The 21489-nt window shown below is 49.5% G+C and overlaps 2 protein-coding genes across 3 annotated transcripts in view; one reads left to right on the top strand and one right to left on the bottom strand.

Moving 5' to 3' along the window:
* Window positions 1-21489, top strand: part of LTN1 (listerin E3 ubiquitin protein ligase 1) — a 172767-nt gene that overhangs the window by 75389 nt on the left and 75889 nt on the right. The gene's annotated exons all lie outside the window — the stretch shown is intronic.
* On the bottom strand, window positions 9034-15766 carry LOC144733564 (uncharacterized). The gene is made up of 3 exons (XM_078615553.1): window positions 15504-15766; window positions 13220-13615; window positions 9034-10346 (listed from the first exon to the last, which is right to left on the bottom strand). Exons 1-2 carry the CDS (start codon window positions 15568-15570, stop codon window positions 13251-13253), a joined length of 432 nt encoding a protein of 143 aa, XP_078471679.1. The 5' UTR covers window positions 15571-15766; the 3' UTR covers window positions 9034-10346; window positions 13220-13250.

Genomic DNA, 21489 nt, shown 5'->3' with positions numbered 1-21489 from the left:
CTTTTAACAAAGTAGGGTTCTCGGTAATGTTTTTGGAGAATGATTTTTTGTCATTACTGCTACTATTATTATTACTACTACCCCGCTAGTTTACCTCAGGAAAGTCTCACCGAGTCTCAAGACTCTTTTCAGGAGGGTCCTGCCAAGTTTTTGCAGTAGGGGGTACGATGTTGCTGCCGTATTTTGTCTCATTTGAGTAATTTGCGGGTAATTTTTCAACATTTGCGATCTGTGGTCAACGCCAGTTACACTGATTGTTATTTTCTTGCGAGAGGAAAAAAAATGGAGAACCTGGAGGATAAACTTAATGCAGATCGGGGCATGAAACGTTCTTGCTGCTAGGCACAACTATTACCATTACGCCACCTTGCCATGACAATAAGGGTTTTCGTGATATGATAATAACACGATATGCCGTAGAATATAAGGTTCACAAAAAATATAAGGTTCACAAAAAATCATCACAAAATATTAGCAAAATCACAATCATTACATTTTGAAGTCAATTTGCTGTTATGTATTAAATCATTGCTTTGCAAACAATTTCCTGGAGTTATTTACCATGTGGTGGTTATATGGTCTCCTAATCTTGTCAATTCATTCACCTCGTTGATTATTTCTTGCATAACTGGCAGAATGTGCATTATAAGCATTACAGGCTGTAAAGTTGCAATGATTATGTTGAGTGAACTGCAGTGGAAGAAACTGCTAACCCTATATATGAACCCGAGGCCTCATACCACAGTGGCAGTTCCATCACCGGTTGTGCCAACCATTGTGGCTAAATATGATTGTGAAACGTATTTCTTCTTTTGAGCATTTGCTCCACTTGGTGAGGTCTGTGGAGAGTGGTGGAACAGTGGTTAGCGCGCTGCGCTACGAACCCGGCAACCCGAGTTTCGACCACCAACACCAGTGGCGATTATCTGAACTGGTCCTGGGCATCCCCTAGGTCGACTCAGCCTCAAATTAGTACCTAGTGTGGTGGGTAAACATTGCCACTGGGGAGACAAAGGTGGCCGGGCGTAGTCCTGGCCAAGTCCTCTCTCCATCCACAGTCTTCGATCTATCACCATCTCCGCAGTAACGCCACATATTCTCATGTCCTCATTATTGACTTGTCATCTTCAGTTTCCCCCTTTTTCTCTTTCCCTCAACTTTCGTGTTCTCTAGTTTCAACTTACCCCCTCGACGTTCTGCACATATGCCCAAACCGTTGCAGTCTATTCGACCCAACTGCTCCTATATCGATGCCCGCGACTTTTACCCGTCGGCTCACTTGTTCATTTCCCACGCGATCTTTTCTTCATGATAAAAGTTATTTTTGGTTAGATCGCGTAAATGTGTTGTTAACCCACCCACCACCCGACGCAGCCAATCAGTAAGGTTTGTCACGTAGACCAAACGTGCCAATTAGTTACTAGTTCAGCGTACCGGTGTGTTGGAGAGTAAACCCACAACATTTACGTATTTGAGTACCCTGATGTTTTGCTGGTGAATACAGCAATTGGCTTTGTCGGACAAATTGTGCCGGAATTGCCCGACTCGACAAATCCATCTCCGTCATCAGCCTCATCGTGTGCTCCGGCCGTTTTCTCTCGTACCCAGCACTCCCGAATCACGCATGAACCCTGGCTTAAGGACGATGCCTTGCATAAAAAATTGGCATTTTATTTTTGTGCATCACCCAACTCTACTTGACCCACACCTTGATTATTCCACTCCTAACTTTACTTGTCAATCTCTCTCCATTGTCTGGCTTTGTGGATTCCAATATACTTGAACTTCCGTACTAAAGAGATATGCTGGCCGTCTAGTTTCATGGATGGATTTCCAGTCGTTCTCTTCTGTATTTATTTACGCATGTACGTTCAACTTATTTTGCACCATACGTAGCCAACCGTTCTAATCCTCTATAAATGGGCAGCGTATATTTCTGATGTCCTGCCGACAATGGAACGTTGGCGTGCGCTGGGCCAGGCGGAGCGATTAGCCGGACGGCGTGCGAGATAGCGGGGCATGTTTTGCCGCGTCAGCGGTGGAGTTCGTCGCTTTGAGCGATTGCGGGGTTAAGTGTCCAGGTCCCACGGGACCCGCGAAGTTGTACGCGCGTCACGGGCGACGGCTGCATTGCTGCCCTGGTTTTTATTGCTCAATTACATTCTTGTTTTACAGCTCCTGAATTATTTCCAAAAAAAATATTTAACTTTGACTCCAGTGGCTGCTGTCACCTCCGACGTAAAAATGTTGCAATGGTGACTATGGGTTTTTTTTTTGCATCTGTCATCCCCGTTTATTATTCCAGGGAAAGGTGAACCTTGCAGCAGCAAGTTGCATCACGCCGATCAGATGTCAGCAGGTTTGACGGGGTCTGTGTTGTAAATCGGTGCGGGAGTGTTTGCGATCGACATCGGCCGCCGTGGGTGTTCAACGCCGAAGAGTCTTCCATGTCCTTTCCGCAGTCTTTTCTTTCTTATCCCTGTTGGGCTCGTCAAGTCGAGCCACTCAATGGGGTGTCATGGTCATCTTGTTATCTTATCATATTTTATATTTATGGAGCACCTTAGCTCAAAGCGCTATACATAGTTTTTAAAGCGGTAACAAAAATAGAGTGATAATTGTTTTTTTTACCCTTCTATCTGGCAACAAAACTGACACCTTTTTACAAGGAGTCATGTTTGCATAGACCGCAATACCTGCAGTCATAATACAAACAAAAGAACATAACTCTGATAATGTGCACTGTCCTTGAAGTTGATTGATCCACACCCGAGACAGCTTTCCTTAGAGCCTAGTCTCACATGGGTTGGACCAGATGACGCCAAAAGGCGCACAACTCAAAGACAATGCACCATCAGAGTATGAGAGCTCGGGGCAAGCATCTACACTATGGGAACCTCATTTGCCAGTAAAAATATGATAATTGGTTTTTTTACCCTTCTATCTGGCAACAAAACTGACACCTTTTTACAAGGAGTCATGTTTGAATAGACCGCAATACCTGCAGTCATAATGCAAACAAAAAAACATAACTCTGATAATAAGGTGTCAGTTTTGTTGCCAGATAGAAGGGTAAAAAACCAATTATCATATTTTTTTACTGGCAAATGAGGTTCCAATGGTGTAAATGCTTACCCCGAGCTCTCATACTCTGATGGTGCATTGTCTTTGAGTTGTGCGCCTTTTGGCGTCATCTGGTCCAACCCATGTGAGACTAGGCTCTAAGGAAAGCTGTCTCGGGTGTGGACCAATCAACTTCAAGGACAGTGCACATTATCAGAGTTATGTTCTTTTGCTTGTATTATGACTGCAGGTATTGCGGTCTGTGCAAACATGACTCCTTGTAAAAAGGTGTCAGTTTTGTTGCCAGATAGAAGGGTAAAAAAAACAATTATCATATTTTTACTGGCAAATGAGGTTCCCATAGTGTAGATGCTTGCCCCGAGCTCTCATACTCTGATGGTGCATTGTCTTTGAGTTGTGCGCCTTTTGGCGTCATCTGGTCCAACCCATGTGAGACTAGGCTCTAAGGAAAGCTGTCTCGGGTGTGGACCAATCAACTTCAAGGACAGTGCACATTATCAGAGTTATGTTCTTTTGTTTGTATTATGACTGCAGGTATTGCGGTCTATGCAAACATGACTCCTTGTAAAAAGGTGTCAGTTTTGTTGCCAGATAGAAGGGTAAAAAACCAATGATCATATTTTTACTGGCAAATGAGGTTCCCATAGTGTAAAAATAGAGTGATTTAGATGGCAAGGGGCATGCTCGGGCCGAGGAATGAGTGACCGTGAAAGAGGGCACGTGGGGGTCACTAAGGGGCACTGCGGAGGGACAGGACAGCGTGGAGGGGTGAGGGTTAGGGAAGAGGAAGCGAATGGGCGATGGAGAAAGGTTTTAAGAGAGGAATGGAACAAGGTTGAGGAGGGAGACTTCTCAATGTACAGGTGCAGTGCTGAGTCTATGGGCAGTGCTGAGTCTATGGGCAGTGTTGAGTCTATGGGCAGTGTTGAGTCTGTGGGCAGTGCTGAGTCTATTGGCAGTGTTGAGTCTATGGGCAGTGTTGAGTCTATGGGCAGTGTTGAGTCTATGGGCAGTGCTGAGTCTATGGGCAGTGCTGAGTCTATGGGCAGTGTTGAGTCTATGGGCAGTGTTGAGTCTATGGGCAGTGCTGAGTCTATGGGCAGTGCTGAGTCTATGGGCGATGCTGAGTATGGGCAGTGTTGAGTCTATGGGCAGTGTTGAGTCTATGGGCGGTGCTGAGTCTATGGGCGGTGCTGAGTCTATGGGCAGTGCTGAGTCTATGGTCAGTGCTGAGTCTATGGGCGGTGCTGCTTAATGTACAGGGGAAGTTGATTCGAGTGGAGGAGTGCAAGGAGGGAGAAGAACTGAACACGGGATTGGGCACAGGGAGGAGGAGGGAGGGACAGTGAGAGACCGAGAGAAGTTTTGGATTGAAGAGCACGATGGGGGACATGGAAGGAGATGAGTGAGGCATCATCATCATCTGTCCCTTCCAACTGCTTATTAACAAACACATTTCCGCGATGATGGATCTCTTTTTTCCTCCAGTATTTCTGCTTCGTTTGGTGGCAATCCTTTCTCTTCTTTGCATTGCCAAGTACGAGATGCTGACGAGGCTCATTCCCAGAATGCATCTGTTGTCCCCCCCGCACCTCCGATTAGCACGGTTGGCTACGGACGGTGTTCGGAGTTATAAGCGAAAGAAGTGCAACATACACGAAGCACTGCAATTTTCTGACCTTGACTTTGTGCAACGAGGTTGTTTTCGCTTCTAACTCCGAACGCCGATGGGTTCGAGTCTTGCCAGTTGAAGTCCTCTGTGCTCTGAACTCTCTCAGGGGTTCATGCCGGCACGGGGAGTGGTTAATTCGGTCAAGTGTTGCGCAAAAATTACGTTGCGTTTCCCAAAGTGGAAGAGGATTGCGAAAGTTGCCACTGGGCTCTAAATCAAGAAAGTTTAATTGAATTTTGCATTTTTCCATATTTGTGTGTTATGATCGTCAATACCACAAAATTGTAAAGAAAATTCACATTGAAATAGCCAAACATCATAATTGGAAGTTATAAATATCGTACTGCTCATGCTGTTCTGCATAAATATATTTTAAAATATCATCATCATGAGTATCATGAGCACCATCATTGTCATCGCAGTGATCATCCTGACCGTGTATTGTCAGCTTTATCATCGTCAACATCATCATCATCATAATCGTCGTGACAATCACCGCCGTCGTTGATTCTTGTCATTCCGCCCGTCGATCGTATATCAAGTCGGTGCGGGACCCTTGGAGCCGCTCCATTAAGCTGTGCACAGCTTATTTATTTTCGTCCATTAAAAAAAAAATATCCAACGCCTACAACAATAACCACGGCTGGGCTTTGTTTGCTCAGCTCATCGACTCTGTACAGGAATGCCCAGGGATGCGTTGGGGCGCCCAGACTGGGCATGTGACCCGGTTATCAGATACTCGTTCACTCAGCCATGCGTGGCAGGTGCAGCGCGAGGCCGGGAGAGAGCTGTCAGATATTTAAACAAAAAATGTATTCATTAGTTCATTCCTTTTGTTTCATTCAATTCCCTTTACGTCACCGGGTGAGAAGTCCATTGATGTAATTTAGCTTTTTTTTTTCCGTAACCATTCATACACCGCTATGTTTTTGGGTTGTACTGCGTCTTGTTGTTTGGCATGAATAGTCAGTGAAACTCAAATATTCAGGTCCTCAACGAGATCCCAGCATGTGGAGTGAAACGTCGGACATGGTGTGCCAAACATTGCGTGGTGAAACCCGAAAACTCATCGTCGGAGAGCCGTGCAGCTCAACCGCGAAAACCTATGCAGGAGTGTTCATGTTTCATTTGAGAGCTAACTTGTGTGCGAATATCACGTTTCTCGGTGTTTTCACTGAGAGTAGTATCGCACTATAAAGTGTGATTTACAGCTATGCAAGTCTTTATGCCCTTTTCCGGCTCTAAAAAAGCGATACGGTGCGTCATGTCAGCCTCTGAAATATCACTCACTTATTATACGGCCGTGCTAATGACGGTGGTCGTGAGATTTTCCTCTCACCTCCATCACTGTAGTTGTGGGGGGGGGGAGGAAACTTGCAGGATAGTCATTTGCGCACGACACTGTTGGTGACCTGAGTTCAATTTCCAGCCCTGGATAATGTCTCTGAACTGTTCCTGCATCCCTCCGCTGTTCACCAGTTATGGTGAGGGATGGCCAAACAGACCCCATTTGTCAGTAAATTGACAAATGGCCATATGTTGTTATTTGTATAACTCTGGTAATGTAGAAGATTTCAGTGAACCAAATGTTTTAGTGTAATGTACAACTTTAGACGTGGTATCTGTTACCAAGTCGCCCTGTTCCACTCGCGTGAACGTCGATGTCACGGGGGGGGGGGGGGGTCGTGTAACGTCCACCGTACAGCAGACACACGGGGCTATGTTTACATTTCGACAGCGTCAAACGATTGTCTCTCAGCACAGATGCAATCGCAGGCCAAAACCATACTAGGTTTCACCTGTTGTCTCCTAACCCCCGACCGCCTGTCGTTAATAAGAGCGGCGTTTCTCAAGTGGATTTTTTTACGTCTGTGTCAAGAGGGTCGGTAAAAAATGGTTTGCGAGCGAGGTATTAAAAGTATAAAAAAATCACACTCAGCGGCTAACTCATTACATTATTTAACATTGCACTCACCTCTGTCAATGTGTTATCACAAATTAAGAAACTGTTTTTTTTTTTTAAACCGGGAGATGAGATTTCAAAGCAGCAACTGGGTTGCACACGGATGCCATTGCTTTAATATAAACTTATAAAACACGCCAGACGTAACACGCTGTCAACCAGGTGCCTTCGCAGTTGGCTTGCTGGAATGTTTCGCGATGCCAACTGTGTTCCAGCGCTCGCCGCCAACGTTCGTGTTATACGATTGAAAAATTAACGCCGCACGAATTTTAACAGATTAATTTGACTCTTAACCCAACTCGCTAACACGTGCTCTGTCAGCACACGGATTTTTTTGTGTCCTTTTTCAAGAATTGCTAACGAGGACAGTTTGGTGTTGAATTCGAAGTAAAGCAGATGCAAGATTGTGGGCGGCAGGGGAGGGGGGGGTGTTCATGGGGCGGTTAGTTTGTGCGTGATTAACGGTGCTGCTGAGAGCCCACACAAGACAAAGGTCCCACCATAAAGTCTTTACAGACCTTTTGAGGCCAGTGCTGTTAGCGAGCAGCACCTGTGAAGGTCGGCACGCACACTCAGGAGGTGGGTGGCCAGCACCACGCCCGACCACTTTTGTCTCCCGAGTGGCGATGTTTACACACCGCACCAGGTACTCGTTTAAGGCTGAGTCGACCTAGGGGATGCCCAGGACCCGTTAAGATATTCGCCACCGGTACTGGCCGTGAGTCGGAACCGAGCTCGCGTTGCCGGGCTCATAAAAGGTAACGCGAACCTCTGCACTACCGCTGCCCTTAAAAACCCGCACAAATACACACACACGCACACAGCTCACGCGAGCCGCCTTGCAAACCGTCGATCAAATTGCAACCGCCTAGGGCGCTTCAGTGCAATCGATCAGCATGCCGCCACGACGCCAGTTGTACAAAACGTCTGACCTGACACGTTTGCGCGGTGGGTGCAGCGCGATGTTTTTATTATTTTTGCGCGTACGGTACGGTGATGCCACCGGCGTATGAAGTTGTGTCTTTTCGACTGAAGGGGACAATGTGTGAACATTGCCCGCTGAAGCAGAAGTAACGAAGCGCCGGCGGCTTCGAGGTGCAACGTTTTTGTTGTCGTTAGGCGACGGCGTAACCGTGTGCATATTTCATCAACAAACCATTACATCTTAATCCAATTAGCGTGGCATGTGGATAGACGTTTGTGTTAACTTTGGCCCCAATGTCCACATGGTAGTGTTTAGGTTTGTTAATTCTCTTGGCGTCGTTTCAAGGGGGGAAAGTTCAGCTTTTTAGAATTTAGATTCAAATGCCACCCGCCCCCCCTCTCTTTTTGAAGCCGCACCACTTACAAAGCGACGTAATGATGCCTTCCCCTGTTTAAAATTACGCCCTCGGCTCGTGCCGCTGCTGCCTTCGCCTCACCCCCAGGGCTGCCCCGCCACGGAGCCTGCCACCTGCTCCGTGACTGCCACCTGCTCACACTTAAGGCTGCCACTTGAACACCCCTTGGCATAACTGCGGCGGCAAATGGTTACAATTTGTATTCTCTTTTTGCGCGTATGGTACCGAACGCGGTGCCTCTCCACACACCGCATTCGTTCGACGACGTTCAAATTTGCCGTCGCCCCCCCCCCCCCGCTCCCACACAGCTCCTGCATGGAGGCGTGGGGACGAACTGATCGCTCGTGGCCGTAAACCGCCGGTTTCTCCCTGTCCTGTCACAGCAGCGAGGATTTGCCGTTGGCCTTCGCTAGGCACCTCTGTCCATTGCCAAAGTGCCCAATGAAAGCTTTCGGGGCAGTAAAAGTAACCGATAGATCTGCAGTGCGCCTCCGATTAGCACGTTTGGCTACGTACGGTGCCAGAGAAGTTTAACATTACACAGGCGCACGTGCGTTTTCGGGGGGGTTGTGCCGTCCGTTGTTCAGTACCACCGTCCGACTTTTTGCTCCGCGTGCCGGGACTTTCTTCAGGTCCTTTTTCCCAAAGGAGCTCGCACTTCCTTAACAGAGCTGTGTTTGTCACCGCCACGTGTTGTACCACCCCGACATGTCGCGGTGACGGCCCAAAAGCACGCAAGGGAGCTCTACGGTACGGCCGTGAAGACACCTTACGCGGGTTGTAAAAGCAACGGAGCGTTTTCTGGAACGTCCACGCAGCGTTCATGACTGCCTTAGACCACTAAGCAGTCTCTTGTGTGTTTGCTTTATTGTTTTAATGTTTCATTGTGGGGTCGTAGGTTATACCAAAAGTTGTTATGAGATACAAGGTCACGGTGGCTGTAAAGAGCGAGGAGGAGAGATTGAAGTCATCAGTTGGGTCTATTATCCAAAGTTTTATTTACAGTGAGCATTCAAATGAGAAACATTTTAACAAACATCTTTCGTAAAAAAATGTCCGTATAACAACATTTTAATGCAGGAACAAATGAGAGAAACTGAACGAAACAAATGACAAAGTTAAATACTGTTGCTTCATACCTGGTAAAAATGCCATCTTAAATCTATAAAAAAAGTGAAAGAAAAAAAACCAAAAAGATAATAAAAATAATAATATTAATTTTATATATATATTTTTTACGTAGCAGCCCATAGACAGGCAGCACTTCATACTTGACCAGCAGCAGCAAAAAAAAAGAACACGTGAGAGGAGAGGTTACAACATTCGTCTATAAACACTAAAGCAACGGTGGCGAGACGGTGCCAGTCCCACTGGACACTTGCAAAACTAGAGCGCTGCCGTGACCCTCCAACCCCCAAAGCCACACCGACCGCGGTGCCTCTCCACACACACACCGCATTCGTTCGACGACGTTCACGCCCCAGAATCTCACACCAGGGTTCCTTTGTGACAGCTATTCACCTACGCTCCCCACAGAAGCCTGGCAGCAGGACGCTGTGTTCCAGTTTAATTTGTTCTCAATTAAGAGACCGTGGGGGGGGGGGAAGGAGGGTGGGGTGGTGGAGGCTTTGTGAGGCAGGCGGCAGGGGCGGGACAGGAGACGGTGGTTTACAGTTTCGAAAAATGTTCGAAAAATGTTCGACACATGCTTGAGAAATGCGCGCGGGGTTTTAACTCGAGCGGTCCCGCTGGCGGAAGAAGCTGGGAGAGTTGGAGGAGCTTGAGTAGCGTGGCGAAGGAGGGGGTCGGCAAACGCGGTGTGGTTGGGGGGGGTGGTTCATTTAGCGTCCGCAGGGACGCATTGACGTTCTGCCCAGAACACTCGCGGGCTGGGAGAGAGCCCCCACGGCACTTGACGGTGCTCTCCTCCAAACCGCAGCGCGCAGAATCCTTCAGCACACCCGCCAGCTCGCTCAGTCCCTCGCTCACTACTTCGCTCGCTGGCTAGCCGTAGAGAGAGGAGCGATCTACAGTCGGCAAGCATCGTGGCGTCTGCGAGTTGATGTGCAGCCACACAAAAATGCTCTCTGGTGCCTGCCGTTTTTTTTGTTTATTTTTTTTCTGTAAGTGTTTGGTTTTTATTGCCCCCGTTGACGGTTGTTGGTGGTTTGATTTTTCTTCTTTTGTTGTTGTTGTTTTTGTCACGCTTCATCGCACGCGCGTCGCCAGGACCTTGCGCTCCGCGTGTCTGCTGCCTCCCGTCCGCTCCTCACGAAATCCCCGCTGCCTGTGAAGCACATCGAAGGGCACGCGCGCCAGAGTTAGATTGTTGCCGTTTAGTTTTTTTTCAACATGTTTATTTTGTAAACCAAAGTTCAGCCGCGGCAAGTGCCGCACAGCAGCAACTGAAACACAATTCCCAAAAAGTAAACCGGCGTGTTTTGAAAAGGGTTTTTTTCCCCCCTCTAATCTGACCATGACCTAGAGGCCTGCAGTGGTTTGCTGTGTCGACTTGCGCCCCTCCCCTGCCCTCCCTCTCCCCACTCTGCCACCGCACAGCGCTGGCAAGGTCCCGTCGCTCGTAAAACAAATCTCAGTGGCCTCCCCCCCACTGCCAGTGCAATGCAGCTCCACATTCCCTCCGCGTTAATCCACACTTACACCGTTCCTTTTGTACGTTGCTCACAATTGCTTTGCCCAACGTGTGATGCCGCACCAAAGTGCTTCAGAAGCGAGTGACTAATCCCCTGGCCGTGGCCACGCTCACACGATTGGTGGTGCTGCCAACGTTGATAAGGGGGGGAGAGGTGGGCAGCGACCACGTCGGTAGGCTACACGCTGCAGAAGTAGCTCGCTTGTTATTTTATTGCCTCTGGTGTCGCACATCCCTGTGGTGAGAATGTGGCTCTAGCGTCTGTTTCTTATCGTTGCTGAGTCCAGGTCATCCGACTGGCGTTTGTGACTGATGCCCGTGAGCACGGGAAGGGTTCCGTGGGGCTTTGGTAGCGCAGAGGGGGAGGGATCGATGGCCTCAACTGCGCGAGAGAATTGTCGGGAGCTCTGGAAACAAAAGCGACCGGGTTGCCGCTCGCCAGGTTGTGCCGAAGGATGTTGCTGAAGTGTAATAAGCACTGGTGAATTGCATGCCCTCTGCGTGTGCCGAGCCTGCGCGTGCGAGAGCGCGTGTGCGTTCGACTGTGTGTGCGTGTGTGTGAGAGCGTGGCGAGGTTGCCCACCCACGTGCACGCCCCGATCCTCAGTGCCGTCAAGCGCCAAAGTGGCTCCTTTCATGCAAATGATTTGCACCGAGCGCGAACGAGACCCGCCCGGAGAGTGTGGCTACCCGCCAGTCGGCTCTCTTCTCCTAGCAACGTCGGCGTTAATAAAAAAAAAATATCCCAAGATCAATTATCGGAGTTTAACCTAGGGAATTAGCGTTTATCCAAAGGGGGAGATATCAAGCTGAGCCTCTCTCGCTTCTCAGCTCGGCAACTATCGCTTATCTCCATGTTTTCACCGAACTTCACGATCGACACGATCGATTTCGAGGGCGATCCCCAGCTGTGCAGTAGTGGAATTGCCCAGAAAGATAGCTCTTTATGACGTGGTACCCAGGTGGGAGTCCAGTGAGACCAGAAGTGGTTTTTGTCAAGGCCCTGGCAGACCGTGTTATCAGCGACCACTGATTTAGGCGACTGATCGTTCACGGGGTCGCCCAAAAGTCCGCAATGCAGGCTGCAGAAGCCGGCTTAATACCGCTTGAGGTCTGCTAGCCTTCTGTGCTGGGCGGTGGGCAGACTTCCCTGACGCTGACAAGGTAAACTGGTTTCATTCGGGGGCCCCTGGTCTGCACAGTGGGATTTCGTGACTTTCATTGGTGTCACCTGCAGATGGTTAGCTGCAAATAGTTTAAATTTACAAGATTTTATGAGGATGATTTGTTTTATTTACTTAATGCCACGGAAGATGAGGCAAATGTAAATACAGTGTGTAGTTCACTGATCCTGAAATAAGATGAATGAACGATTGAAAGTCTATAATATAGTTAAGTTATTGAGTGGCAGTGCAGGCAATACCACCACCCAAGAGTGTGCAGTGTGTGTGCGTTGACTTGATGCACATTGCGAGTGCCAGCGCATGCCTCTACATCTGTCTGCTCTTCATATGAAAGTATTTCCACGTAGACCTGTCAGCTGACTAAGTGGTACTGTGCTCCTGTGGCTGCCTGATCCTCCTCTGACCGCATTGTAAAACCAAAACAGCATTTGGACAAAAAGCAGGCTGTGGAATGTGACTTTTCTGAGCATTAACCACCTATTGATAGGGGCGTTGCTTTCATTGAAAGGAAAAGAGAACCAAGCAAACGAAAACTAAACCGTTTTTTTTCATTTAATTGGTGGGTGACCAAATTGATGGCTTTTGAAGTATGAATACACTTTTGCTAAAAATACGTGTTTTCTGCTGTGTGTACGTGTAAATGCTGCACATGCGTACACACGCGTACGCTGGGAGAACTGCCACAGGATGAGCTCACGTAGAGGTTAATTCCATGGCCATGACCCCACTGCCACTTCCAATTTCCTGGCCCTAGCCGTCAGTATGCACAGTGGCGGCAGGTGTCGGGGTCATCTCGCTCAGCACAGGTGTACCCACTGCGCTACACTGATGCAGGTGGGAAGATGAAGTGAGTCCGTGCAGCTGTGTAAACACGTCGCGCTGTGCGTGAAGCGTGTGGATTTTAGTGGTCGTGTAAAGCCATGCGGATCGGGCGATTGTGTCGAGAGATGTGCAGATTGGATGGGATGAATAGCTGTAAAGGTATGTATGTAATTCCCCATCTCGGATGCACAGAGACACAGCTTGAATGTGCACAGGTGTACCGGCCAGGTGTACAGTTCCAATGTACAGACACGATTATACAGACATGCGGGTGGCCTAGGTACGAGCACATGTGCCACATGTACACGTCGGGGTATACTGCTGCAACTAATGAAATGGGACCCCCCCCCCTCCCACCACATCAGGTGCAATTGCACCGCCCGCACACGCGATAGCCACGCCACTGCTGTATGAACACATCATGTGGACAGCAACAGTTCTCGTACGTGTGCGTGCGTACGCGCGTGCGTGTGCGTACGTGTGCGTGCGCGCGCTCGTTACCGTGTGGGTGTGGAGCAGCCGGCGCCGCCGCTTAAATGGGTCCCCGGCCGTTGAGAGACGGGCGATTCCATGAGTGCAAGGTTTGCTGCGGCGTCCTGTGGTTGCACCTGTGCTTCTGGTGCTGCTGCTGGTGCCGGTGCTGGTGCTGCGGGTAGAATCCCTGGTGCGGGTGATCGCGGCACCGCGGCCTGTGCTGGTGGCGCCGTGCGTGGTGCGACGCGCTTGCGTCTCTCGCCGCGGCCGCCGCCTGCGGCCTTCTGCCCTCCATTATGGATGAGAAGATTGACGTCGCTGCTGATGATGACGACGACGACGACGATCGCGACGGCGACGAGTGCGATGACGACGACATCTGGAGACCGTGCTGGAAGGTGTCTCTCCTTTTCCGCATGACTCCTGTTAAAAGCGAGGCAGTGTCAGGAGGTGTTTGTTTAGCCGACCCATCGCGGGAGCAGATTCGCACTCGTGCGGTCAATCGGCGAAAACCACGTTACGTAGTGTTCGCTCAATGTTCCCACGGGGTCACGCGCATCACTGTTCAGTGGCGGCGGGTCGTGAAGTCGGTGACCTGGGTTTGATCCATGACCTTGGCTGACATCGGTGGCGATGAGGTCCCTTCCTTCGCCAAATAGCGCTGTGACTTGCGTCGCGAAGTATGCTCAAACAACCCCAGTGACTGACACGGAATGATTGACATTACAATATTACAATAAAAATACTCTTAACTTCTGTCGTGAAGTTAAATGGAGTAGAGGACGGCACACACCACGTGCGCTCTTCCATTGCTTCCCCCTTGCTGAGGGTCTCGAGGTTTTGTTTGAAAATGTTTTTTTTTACACGACCACCACAAACAAGAATTGAGGAACAACAAGGCAGTAGGAGAGTGCACGTGCCTAACAAAGCACCCCGACGCGGAGAAGCTTGGCGGAGTTGCTGGAGCACGGCCCCGCCGTGGACTCTGGCACCCAAGGTGGATTGGATGCGGGGTTGTTTATTTTTTTTTTCTGAACAAACTCAGTCGCAAAGGCAAATTTGCCCTTTCGATGTTTAGAGATTCGTGGCCGGCACGGGAGGGGGGGGGGGGTGGAGACGGAGACCGCCGCACCGTCGAGCCGCGCAGGCGGCCGACGCGACAAAAGGGGCCGCGCCGTTGGAGTGGCGGCACGTTTAGGTTTTTCGTCACGTCGCCTTTTATCCGGCGCTCGTGAATTGCGTCGATCATTTTTTTTTTGATTCGCATCGAGGTTTTTTTTTTTGTTTTGCCAGAACGATTCGCAACGGTCACACCTCGTTAGCGGCACAAGTGAACGATCCCCCGCCAAGTTGGGACGCGCATCCATTAATGCTGCATAGGCTCGGCTCGCGATTACAGGGGACATCAATCAACCCAGGTGTTAATTGTGCAGGGCGAAGGGGGAGGCAGCTGTAAGCGTGTGCACGCGTGTGTCTGTGTGTGTCTGTGTGTGTCTCTGTGTGTGTCTGTGTGTGTCTATTTGTGTCTGTGTGTATCTGTGTGTGTCTGTGTGTGCGCGTCTGTGCTTGTGGGACCACTCATTCGCCGTTTTTTTTCCAACCTGGCACATAAAATATTTGAGTGTTCGTTAAATCTCGCAAGAGCATTTTTTAAAGCCAGGACTTAATTAAAGCCATCTGCTGCGCGCATAGTTTAGCGAGTCGTTCATGCGCCGTTGGGCTTGCGGTTTGTCATACAGACATCACAGTTCCTGAGCCGCATTTGTTTGATCACTGTCTCGCGTCGCTTTGCTTTTTCTGCGGTTCATATTTTTTTTTTGCGTAATTATTTTTTCTGCAACGTTTAGATTTGAGTGCCCGCCAAACAAATGTAACCATTTCGGTCCCCCCCCCCCCGCAAACAGGTCGCGATAGCAAATGTACGCATCACAAAGGAACCAAGCTGAGTGCAATAAGTTACAGATGCACGGAATTGTTTTAAATATACTCAATCTGTAGTGATTTTTATACGCTGTTAGATGCCTATTGGATGTGAGCACGAATCTTCTTAATTTTTGAAACGTTTGGAGTCGTTCCAAAAACAATCGACGGGAAAAAAAACCTGTTGGTAGGTTCATCACCTTTTTTTTACGCAAACGCGTTTACATTATTCGTGCATCCAACATCAAACATTTTCTCTTTAGCCAAGTTCATCGTGCATTGACACAAAAAAGGAAAGCGAGCATTTCATTGCATACAAACGCGCAGCGCGACAGAAAGTTTTGCAGCGAAGCAAACGGCGAACGGCGCTTTGCTCGGGACGGACACTCACCTCCGTAGGCTGACTCGAGCAGGGCGACCAAGACAAACGCACAGATGAGGTTAAGCCGGCCGCTCATGGCTGCTCGCTGGTGAGACGGCGCGCGTGATCGTTGTGCACGTGCGTGCGCCGGTTCGCTGCTGCGTCCGCGCGCTGCTGTGGCTGGCTGCGTCCGCGCGCTCTGGCTGGTGCAGCACACGCGCGTAGCCAGTGGGCGTTGAATGTGCTGCTCAGTAGCGCACGACTGCTCCGCACCAGAGCCGCAACGCGCTTTATCTGCAAGGATGCCTCCACCCACACCGCCCACCACCACCACCTCCGCCTCCTCTCCCCTCCCTCCATCCATCTATCCCCCCTCCGCCCCTCCCCCCCCGCCCCTCGCCACCCCCCCCTCGTCACCCCCTCTTTCCACAACAACTACCGCCACCCCTTGCCTGCCCCTCCGCCTTTCCCCCCCCAGAAAACCTCCGCCCACTGCTTCCTGAAAACAAAATGATGCTTGACTTATCGGTCTGCCTGTCCCGCTGAATTAAATGGGCAGCGACAGCGGTTTGCTGTTATTCAGCAATGGAGGAACAGCACCTCTTGCCCCTCTCTGTTGCCCTCTCTGCACATCACCAAAGAGATTGCCTCACCCTCCTGAGTTTGAGCCTCACCTGTTTGCGAGCCAGTGTGCCAAAGTGGCCTCTAATCTTTTGTTGTGTGTGCAGTCATTGAGTGTTTGTTCCATCCCCCCCCCCGTGAGCTCATGTTCCAATCGTCCGGAGGAATGCTGCTTCATTGTAACATTGCAAGGGCAGAAACCTTTGACCACATCACCTGGAATGCGCATGATCTCATCAGTTTGTGAGAAAGCTAAGCAGGTTGAGCCTGGATATGGTGCCAGACCGGGGCGATCGCTGTCCAATAAACAGGTTGTCGTTATTTCGAGGGGCTACATGGTGGTCCAGTGACCCCCACGACCCTTGCCTTGTGATCAGCGGAGTGACAAAATGGCTGTACATTGTGTACAGCCATTTTATATCGAGCTTTATCGGGGCCTTTCGGCAGTTTTATTTTGGTATTTTTTGTTTCACTGTAATGTAGACACAATTGAGGGGCAGGGTGTTATGCAAAATGTGGGTTTCACCGATTTATATCCCCAAATGCTTACTGGGAGTTTTCTGCTTGCTTGTATCAGGTTATATTTCCAGCGCTTGGCACGTCTCGGCTCGTGGTATTCATGAACTTTCTATTTATGCGTCAAAAATACGAGTCCAAGAGTGCAATCGATTCGATTGCACTCTTGATTTCTGCGCGGGGAGACCAGGGAGGGTACACGCCGCAGTTCGGTGTCGCAGCTTCCGCGCAATGTGGAGGACGCGGCAGCGAGACCGCAGGAATGTTTTGAATTCGCCACTTGTGAATAAAAACTAGGCTGGCTGTGCATCTCTCGATTTTCAATTAACCTCAAATTGGCGCTGACGTGAGAAGCAGGCGGCGTGTTAGAGTGAAATGTATGCCCTCCTCCTCGCCCCCTCAACTAATTGTGCACAATCTCTCCAGTTGTCTTTGTCTGCCTTCTCAGTTGACGTGTTTACGATGTTTGCTTTCTCAGTCAGTCGGCTTGTGTTCCTCCAGGAAGCTCTAAAGTTGCCTTTTAAAACTCTGCTGGATCACAAATTTTGCGTTGCTCTTTAAGAAGCCACTTGAGAGTCGCTGTGTATAAATATACAGGTAGTCCCCGACTTACGATGGAGATGCGTTACGACGACCCCATCGTAAGTCAAAAATATCGTAAGTCGAAGATAGCCTAGCCTACCCAGGAGTCTTAAAGAATGGTGATAATTTAGCAAAACAGAGCAATTTACATTACCGTACTGTATAAACTATATACTGTATTTATTTATGAATTACAATACTGTATTGCACAGTAAAATGTAAAGTAAAAAAAACAAGGTAAATTCTTAGCCTACCTATATGAACTGCAATTTAAGTTTTTTCAGGAAACAATCCTATCTGCTATCAAACCTTTTAACATGCTTACATCCCGTCAGCGTTCCAACGTACAGCACCGTACCACGTACGCTGCTGCGTTTGCCTGCCGCGCAAAATTTTAAATATTTTACAATTTTGTCGTATCGCTATCGCAATCGTAAGATCGAAATATCGTAAGTCGGACCATCGTAACTCGGGGACTACCTGTACACACAAGCGCAGCAGAGCTATGAACCCGATAAGCTGAGTTTAATTCCCCTCCATGGATTGTCGAGTGAAATCCGAACCAGTCCCAAGCCTGCCCTAGGTCAACTCAGCCTTAAATAAGTATTTGGTGCGCTGTGTTAACATCGCCACTGGGGAGAGAAAGGTGGCTGGTGCGTGGTGCTCTCGCCACCCATCCCCTTTGCGTGCCGTGTTGGCCTTCATAGGTGCTCACTAACAGCACGTGCCCTAACAGTCTGCTCAGGCTATACGGGGCATCTTTGTATTGTGTTGGTGTGTTCAGACTCAGTCATGTGTGCCTGTGGCTGTTATCCTTCAGCGGCGGAGTGCCAGGCCCTACCGCACCCTACGAGCAGAAGCTCTGTTATCTGAATTTAAAAAATCCGATGTCTCATTTCTTCCTTTTTAATATCTCCTTATTGGGGAATGCTGTTGTGCTCTTACCAGTTGACATATTTGGGTGAGGCTATATACGTATACACAGCATGTTGGGGTCATGCACGGCCTTAATGACCATGCTGCAGGCTCTGTTTGCTTTTCGATGGGCACTGCTGTCTCCTCACCCCTCCTGGACTCTGTACTCACAGACATCAGCTTGGTTTTGGCTGCTGGATCATTACCTGCTTGTTGTGCCACAATATGGAGATTCTACGATAGATCGTACGGCGTGCAGATAATTGTATCGTCTGTGTTGAACACAAATAGCGCGGGCACAACATTAACAATACAATCTACGGTGGCAAAGTTGTGTAAGTCTATTTGAGGGAATTCACAAGTATTTCTGTCGCGCCATCTTCCAGGGTCGTTTTCCGAAGCAGACGTGGTGCATGGGTCGTGACGTGTCGTTGATTGCATGATTGCAAATATAGTTGCGTCGAAAAAAGCAAAAAGCGAAAGACAGTATGAATTGTAATCTGACTCGGTGTCTCCGCTGAGCTCAATCGGACAGGCCTCGATCGTCCAAACTGTTGAAAGGCAGCAGTTGTCCACGGCACGTGTGTCCGCGGGCGTGCGATGTGGAACGCACGGTTGAGTAGAGGGTGCGCGCCTGTGGTGGCCGTGAAGCCATAGAAGGGCCCGGCCAAGATGGTGTAATAGCGTCTCTAAACCATTGTCTTTGGCAAAACATGCCCAGTGTAATTATTAGCACAGAGACGAGTTCCAACTGGGCCATGTGCCCACCCAAGCAGATGTGAAGCTTGCATTTTTTTTCTATAAAAATGTTTCTAAAGTGTGGGTGCTTGTCTCGAGGGTGGCTCTTCGACGGGTTGTCAGGTTGTACCCCCCCTCCCATGCTGGTCGGCAATGCGTTCCCACGTATCTGCTCCACTTGCTTGGAAGCCTGTTCAACGCGTGGAGCGAAACGTCGGGCACCGTGCCGAACAGCGCACGGTATGACTCGACAAAGCATGGCAGGGCAACACAGCACGTCCTTGAAAAACTTCCGTCGTAACATTGTTGTTATGGTCACAACATCGGCAGTATAATGGTCATATCTTGCAAACATCGCCCCTTGTGTTCAGTGGGTCGTACGACATTTTATCGTGTTGGTTTTATTGTATTCTTTAATTGCGGCTGATGGCACTGCCTTGTGGGTTAGATTCATTCCTGTGCATGAAAGCCTTGCTAATGTTACCCTAGCAGTTGATCCGCTAACAAGCGAACCAGGCTACATGGACATCCGCACATCATGCTACGCCTATCTGTCTTGATTTGCATAATCCATCTCGATGCTCTGTGATGAAATGGATTCAATCATCAATGCTTACTTGGCTACCTTTTGCATACCATTAGAGGGGGGTGGTGGGGGGGGGCAAGACTCATGCAAATGATGCCTGTAAATCCCGGCAGTTGTAACCCACCTGCCAAAGTGGCCTCATCACATGGAAGAGGTAACGCTAACCTCAGAGGGAAGGCAACAGGATGTTGCAGTGTTTGCAGTCTGGCGTGGTGAGGCATTGCCGTATCCTCACAGCTGTACCTACGTCGTTTAGCCTCTGTCCCCATGCGGGACAATTTCGACAAGCACGTTTGTGCGCGCGGTAACTGTAGCACGCCCTGGCACGTGGCAGAAAGCACACAGCTGTATTCCGGCGCGCCCCATGCGTGCAATGGATCCACGGATCCATTTTTTGGCGATCGTTTTTCCAGGTCGGTGATAGACCAGGGGTAAAAACACGGCTAAGCAGGCACAACCATCGTGGGAGGTTTACCGGATGTCGTGTGCCGAGTTACGGAAATAACTTACGGCCTCCCGATGGCACGTTAAATGTTTTTATTATGAGTGCTTGTGGGCACAGATTGGGCCATCTCTGCAATCGCACCGTCAAGGCCGAGATAAACAGTTTAGGATACGTGAAATAAAACATTCCTTTGCGCTGTAAATCGTCACTTGTTACGTGGGCGCTAGGGGTGGTTGCGCAGTGGTAAAACGTTTGCCTCGCAGCAAGAAGTCCCCAGGTTTGATTCCCAACACGGGCACCGTTCTCTGTGGAGGTTGTATGTCCTCCCCCCGTGTGTCCGGGGGTTTCTCCAGCATATTCCCGTAGCTAAAAACATAACGGAAGGTATTGGCCGGTGGTGGTGCGCGCCTGCAATCCGCCACTGTGAGGGTTGGTGGGATCGCTGCACATGCATTGCGAAACTCCCTTACCGCCTGGGTGCCGAGGTGCCGCCATACCCTGGCTGGCCAGGAGAAGGCAGTACAGCAAGTGGATTAATCGCCATCTTTTTCCATCTATGGACATCCGTACATCACGCTACGCCGAAACGTCCCGATTTGCATTATCCATGTCGATGTGATGAAATGCATTCAATTAGAGGGCGGTGGCGGCGGGGGGCAAGACTTATGCAAATGTGGCCTGTAATCCCGGCAGTTGTGAACCCACCAGCCAAAGCAGCCTCGATATATGCACAGCTCACCATTAATTGGTTGAAAACATATTGAAATGGAAACCCAATGCACAGGACCCTCCTGAACAAAAAAGAGTCCCACACGGAGTTATAGACTCAGCGTGGCCCTTCCGGATAAATGAATAAGTAAGTAATAAAAAACCCCCATGTTGAAAAATTCCGTTCAAATAACTCGTGAGATACCAAAACAGAAGCATTGTCCACTTGTGAGCAAATCTTGGCTGGACCCTCCTGAAAAAAATAGTTTTGAGACTTGGCTAGACTCACCTGGGTAAACGAGCGTCATAATAACAACAACGTAAGAACTGTGTCTTGCCTTTAATGCCGCAGGATGTTTTCAGGCTTGCAAGTGGCAGTGTGTTTTTCACGCTCAGTTCACCCTTTCAACTGATGTCTGCTTTGCCAAGAGACGCTCGATAATGCCGTCCCGTCTCGTCCGTCTGCATCACCGGTCATGAGCAACCCTATCGGGTGAAGTCCTCCCAAAGCCACTGCCACCGCCGCCACCTCCTCCCGTCGCTCTCCCATCCCTTCGCTCCCACTTTGTCATTGCGCTCATTCTCCGGCCTTCATTTCCTTCTCAGCAACGCGTCCGGCCCTAGACAAGTCGCGTTGCTTAACGCGGCGCTCTTGCGAGTGTTGTAAATCTACGGTATCTGTGGGCCATCGCTCTCCGTGCGCTGTAATTTGTTCACAGCCTGCGCTTGTTTTGACGGCGACGTTGCCCAAACCGCACCGCCAAACCACCGGCAGTTGATGAGGTTCAGACTGCAAGTGTCTTGGGGGCAGTAAATGCAAAATCCTCGCTTTGTCTACTCGCAAAATATTGTTGCGAGCAATGCCCCCGGGCAAGGCGCAGCTCTGCAAGGATGAACGTGTAGTG

This window comes from Lampetra planeri, chromosome 47 (assembly GCF_965212315.1).
Source record: "Lampetra planeri chromosome 47, kcLamPlan1.2.h2, whole genome shotgun sequence".
NCBI classification, from domain to species: Eukaryota; Metazoa; Chordata; class Hyperoartia; order Petromyzontiformes; family Petromyzontidae; genus Lampetra; species Lampetra planeri.
The sequence above is the reverse complement of the archived record's forward strand: the minus strand, read 5'-3'. Positions and strand labels throughout refer to the sequence as shown.

Coding starts and splice junctions, on each gene's coding strand:
- LOC144733564 (XM_078615553.1), bottom strand. CDS start 15,570: ATGAGCGGCCGGCTTAACCTCATCTGTGCGTTTGTCTTGGTCGCCCTG. Junction 13,616..15,503: donor GCTCGAGTCAGCCTACGGAG/GTGAGTGTCCGT, acceptor CGCTTTTAACAG/GAGTCATGCGGAAAAGGAGA.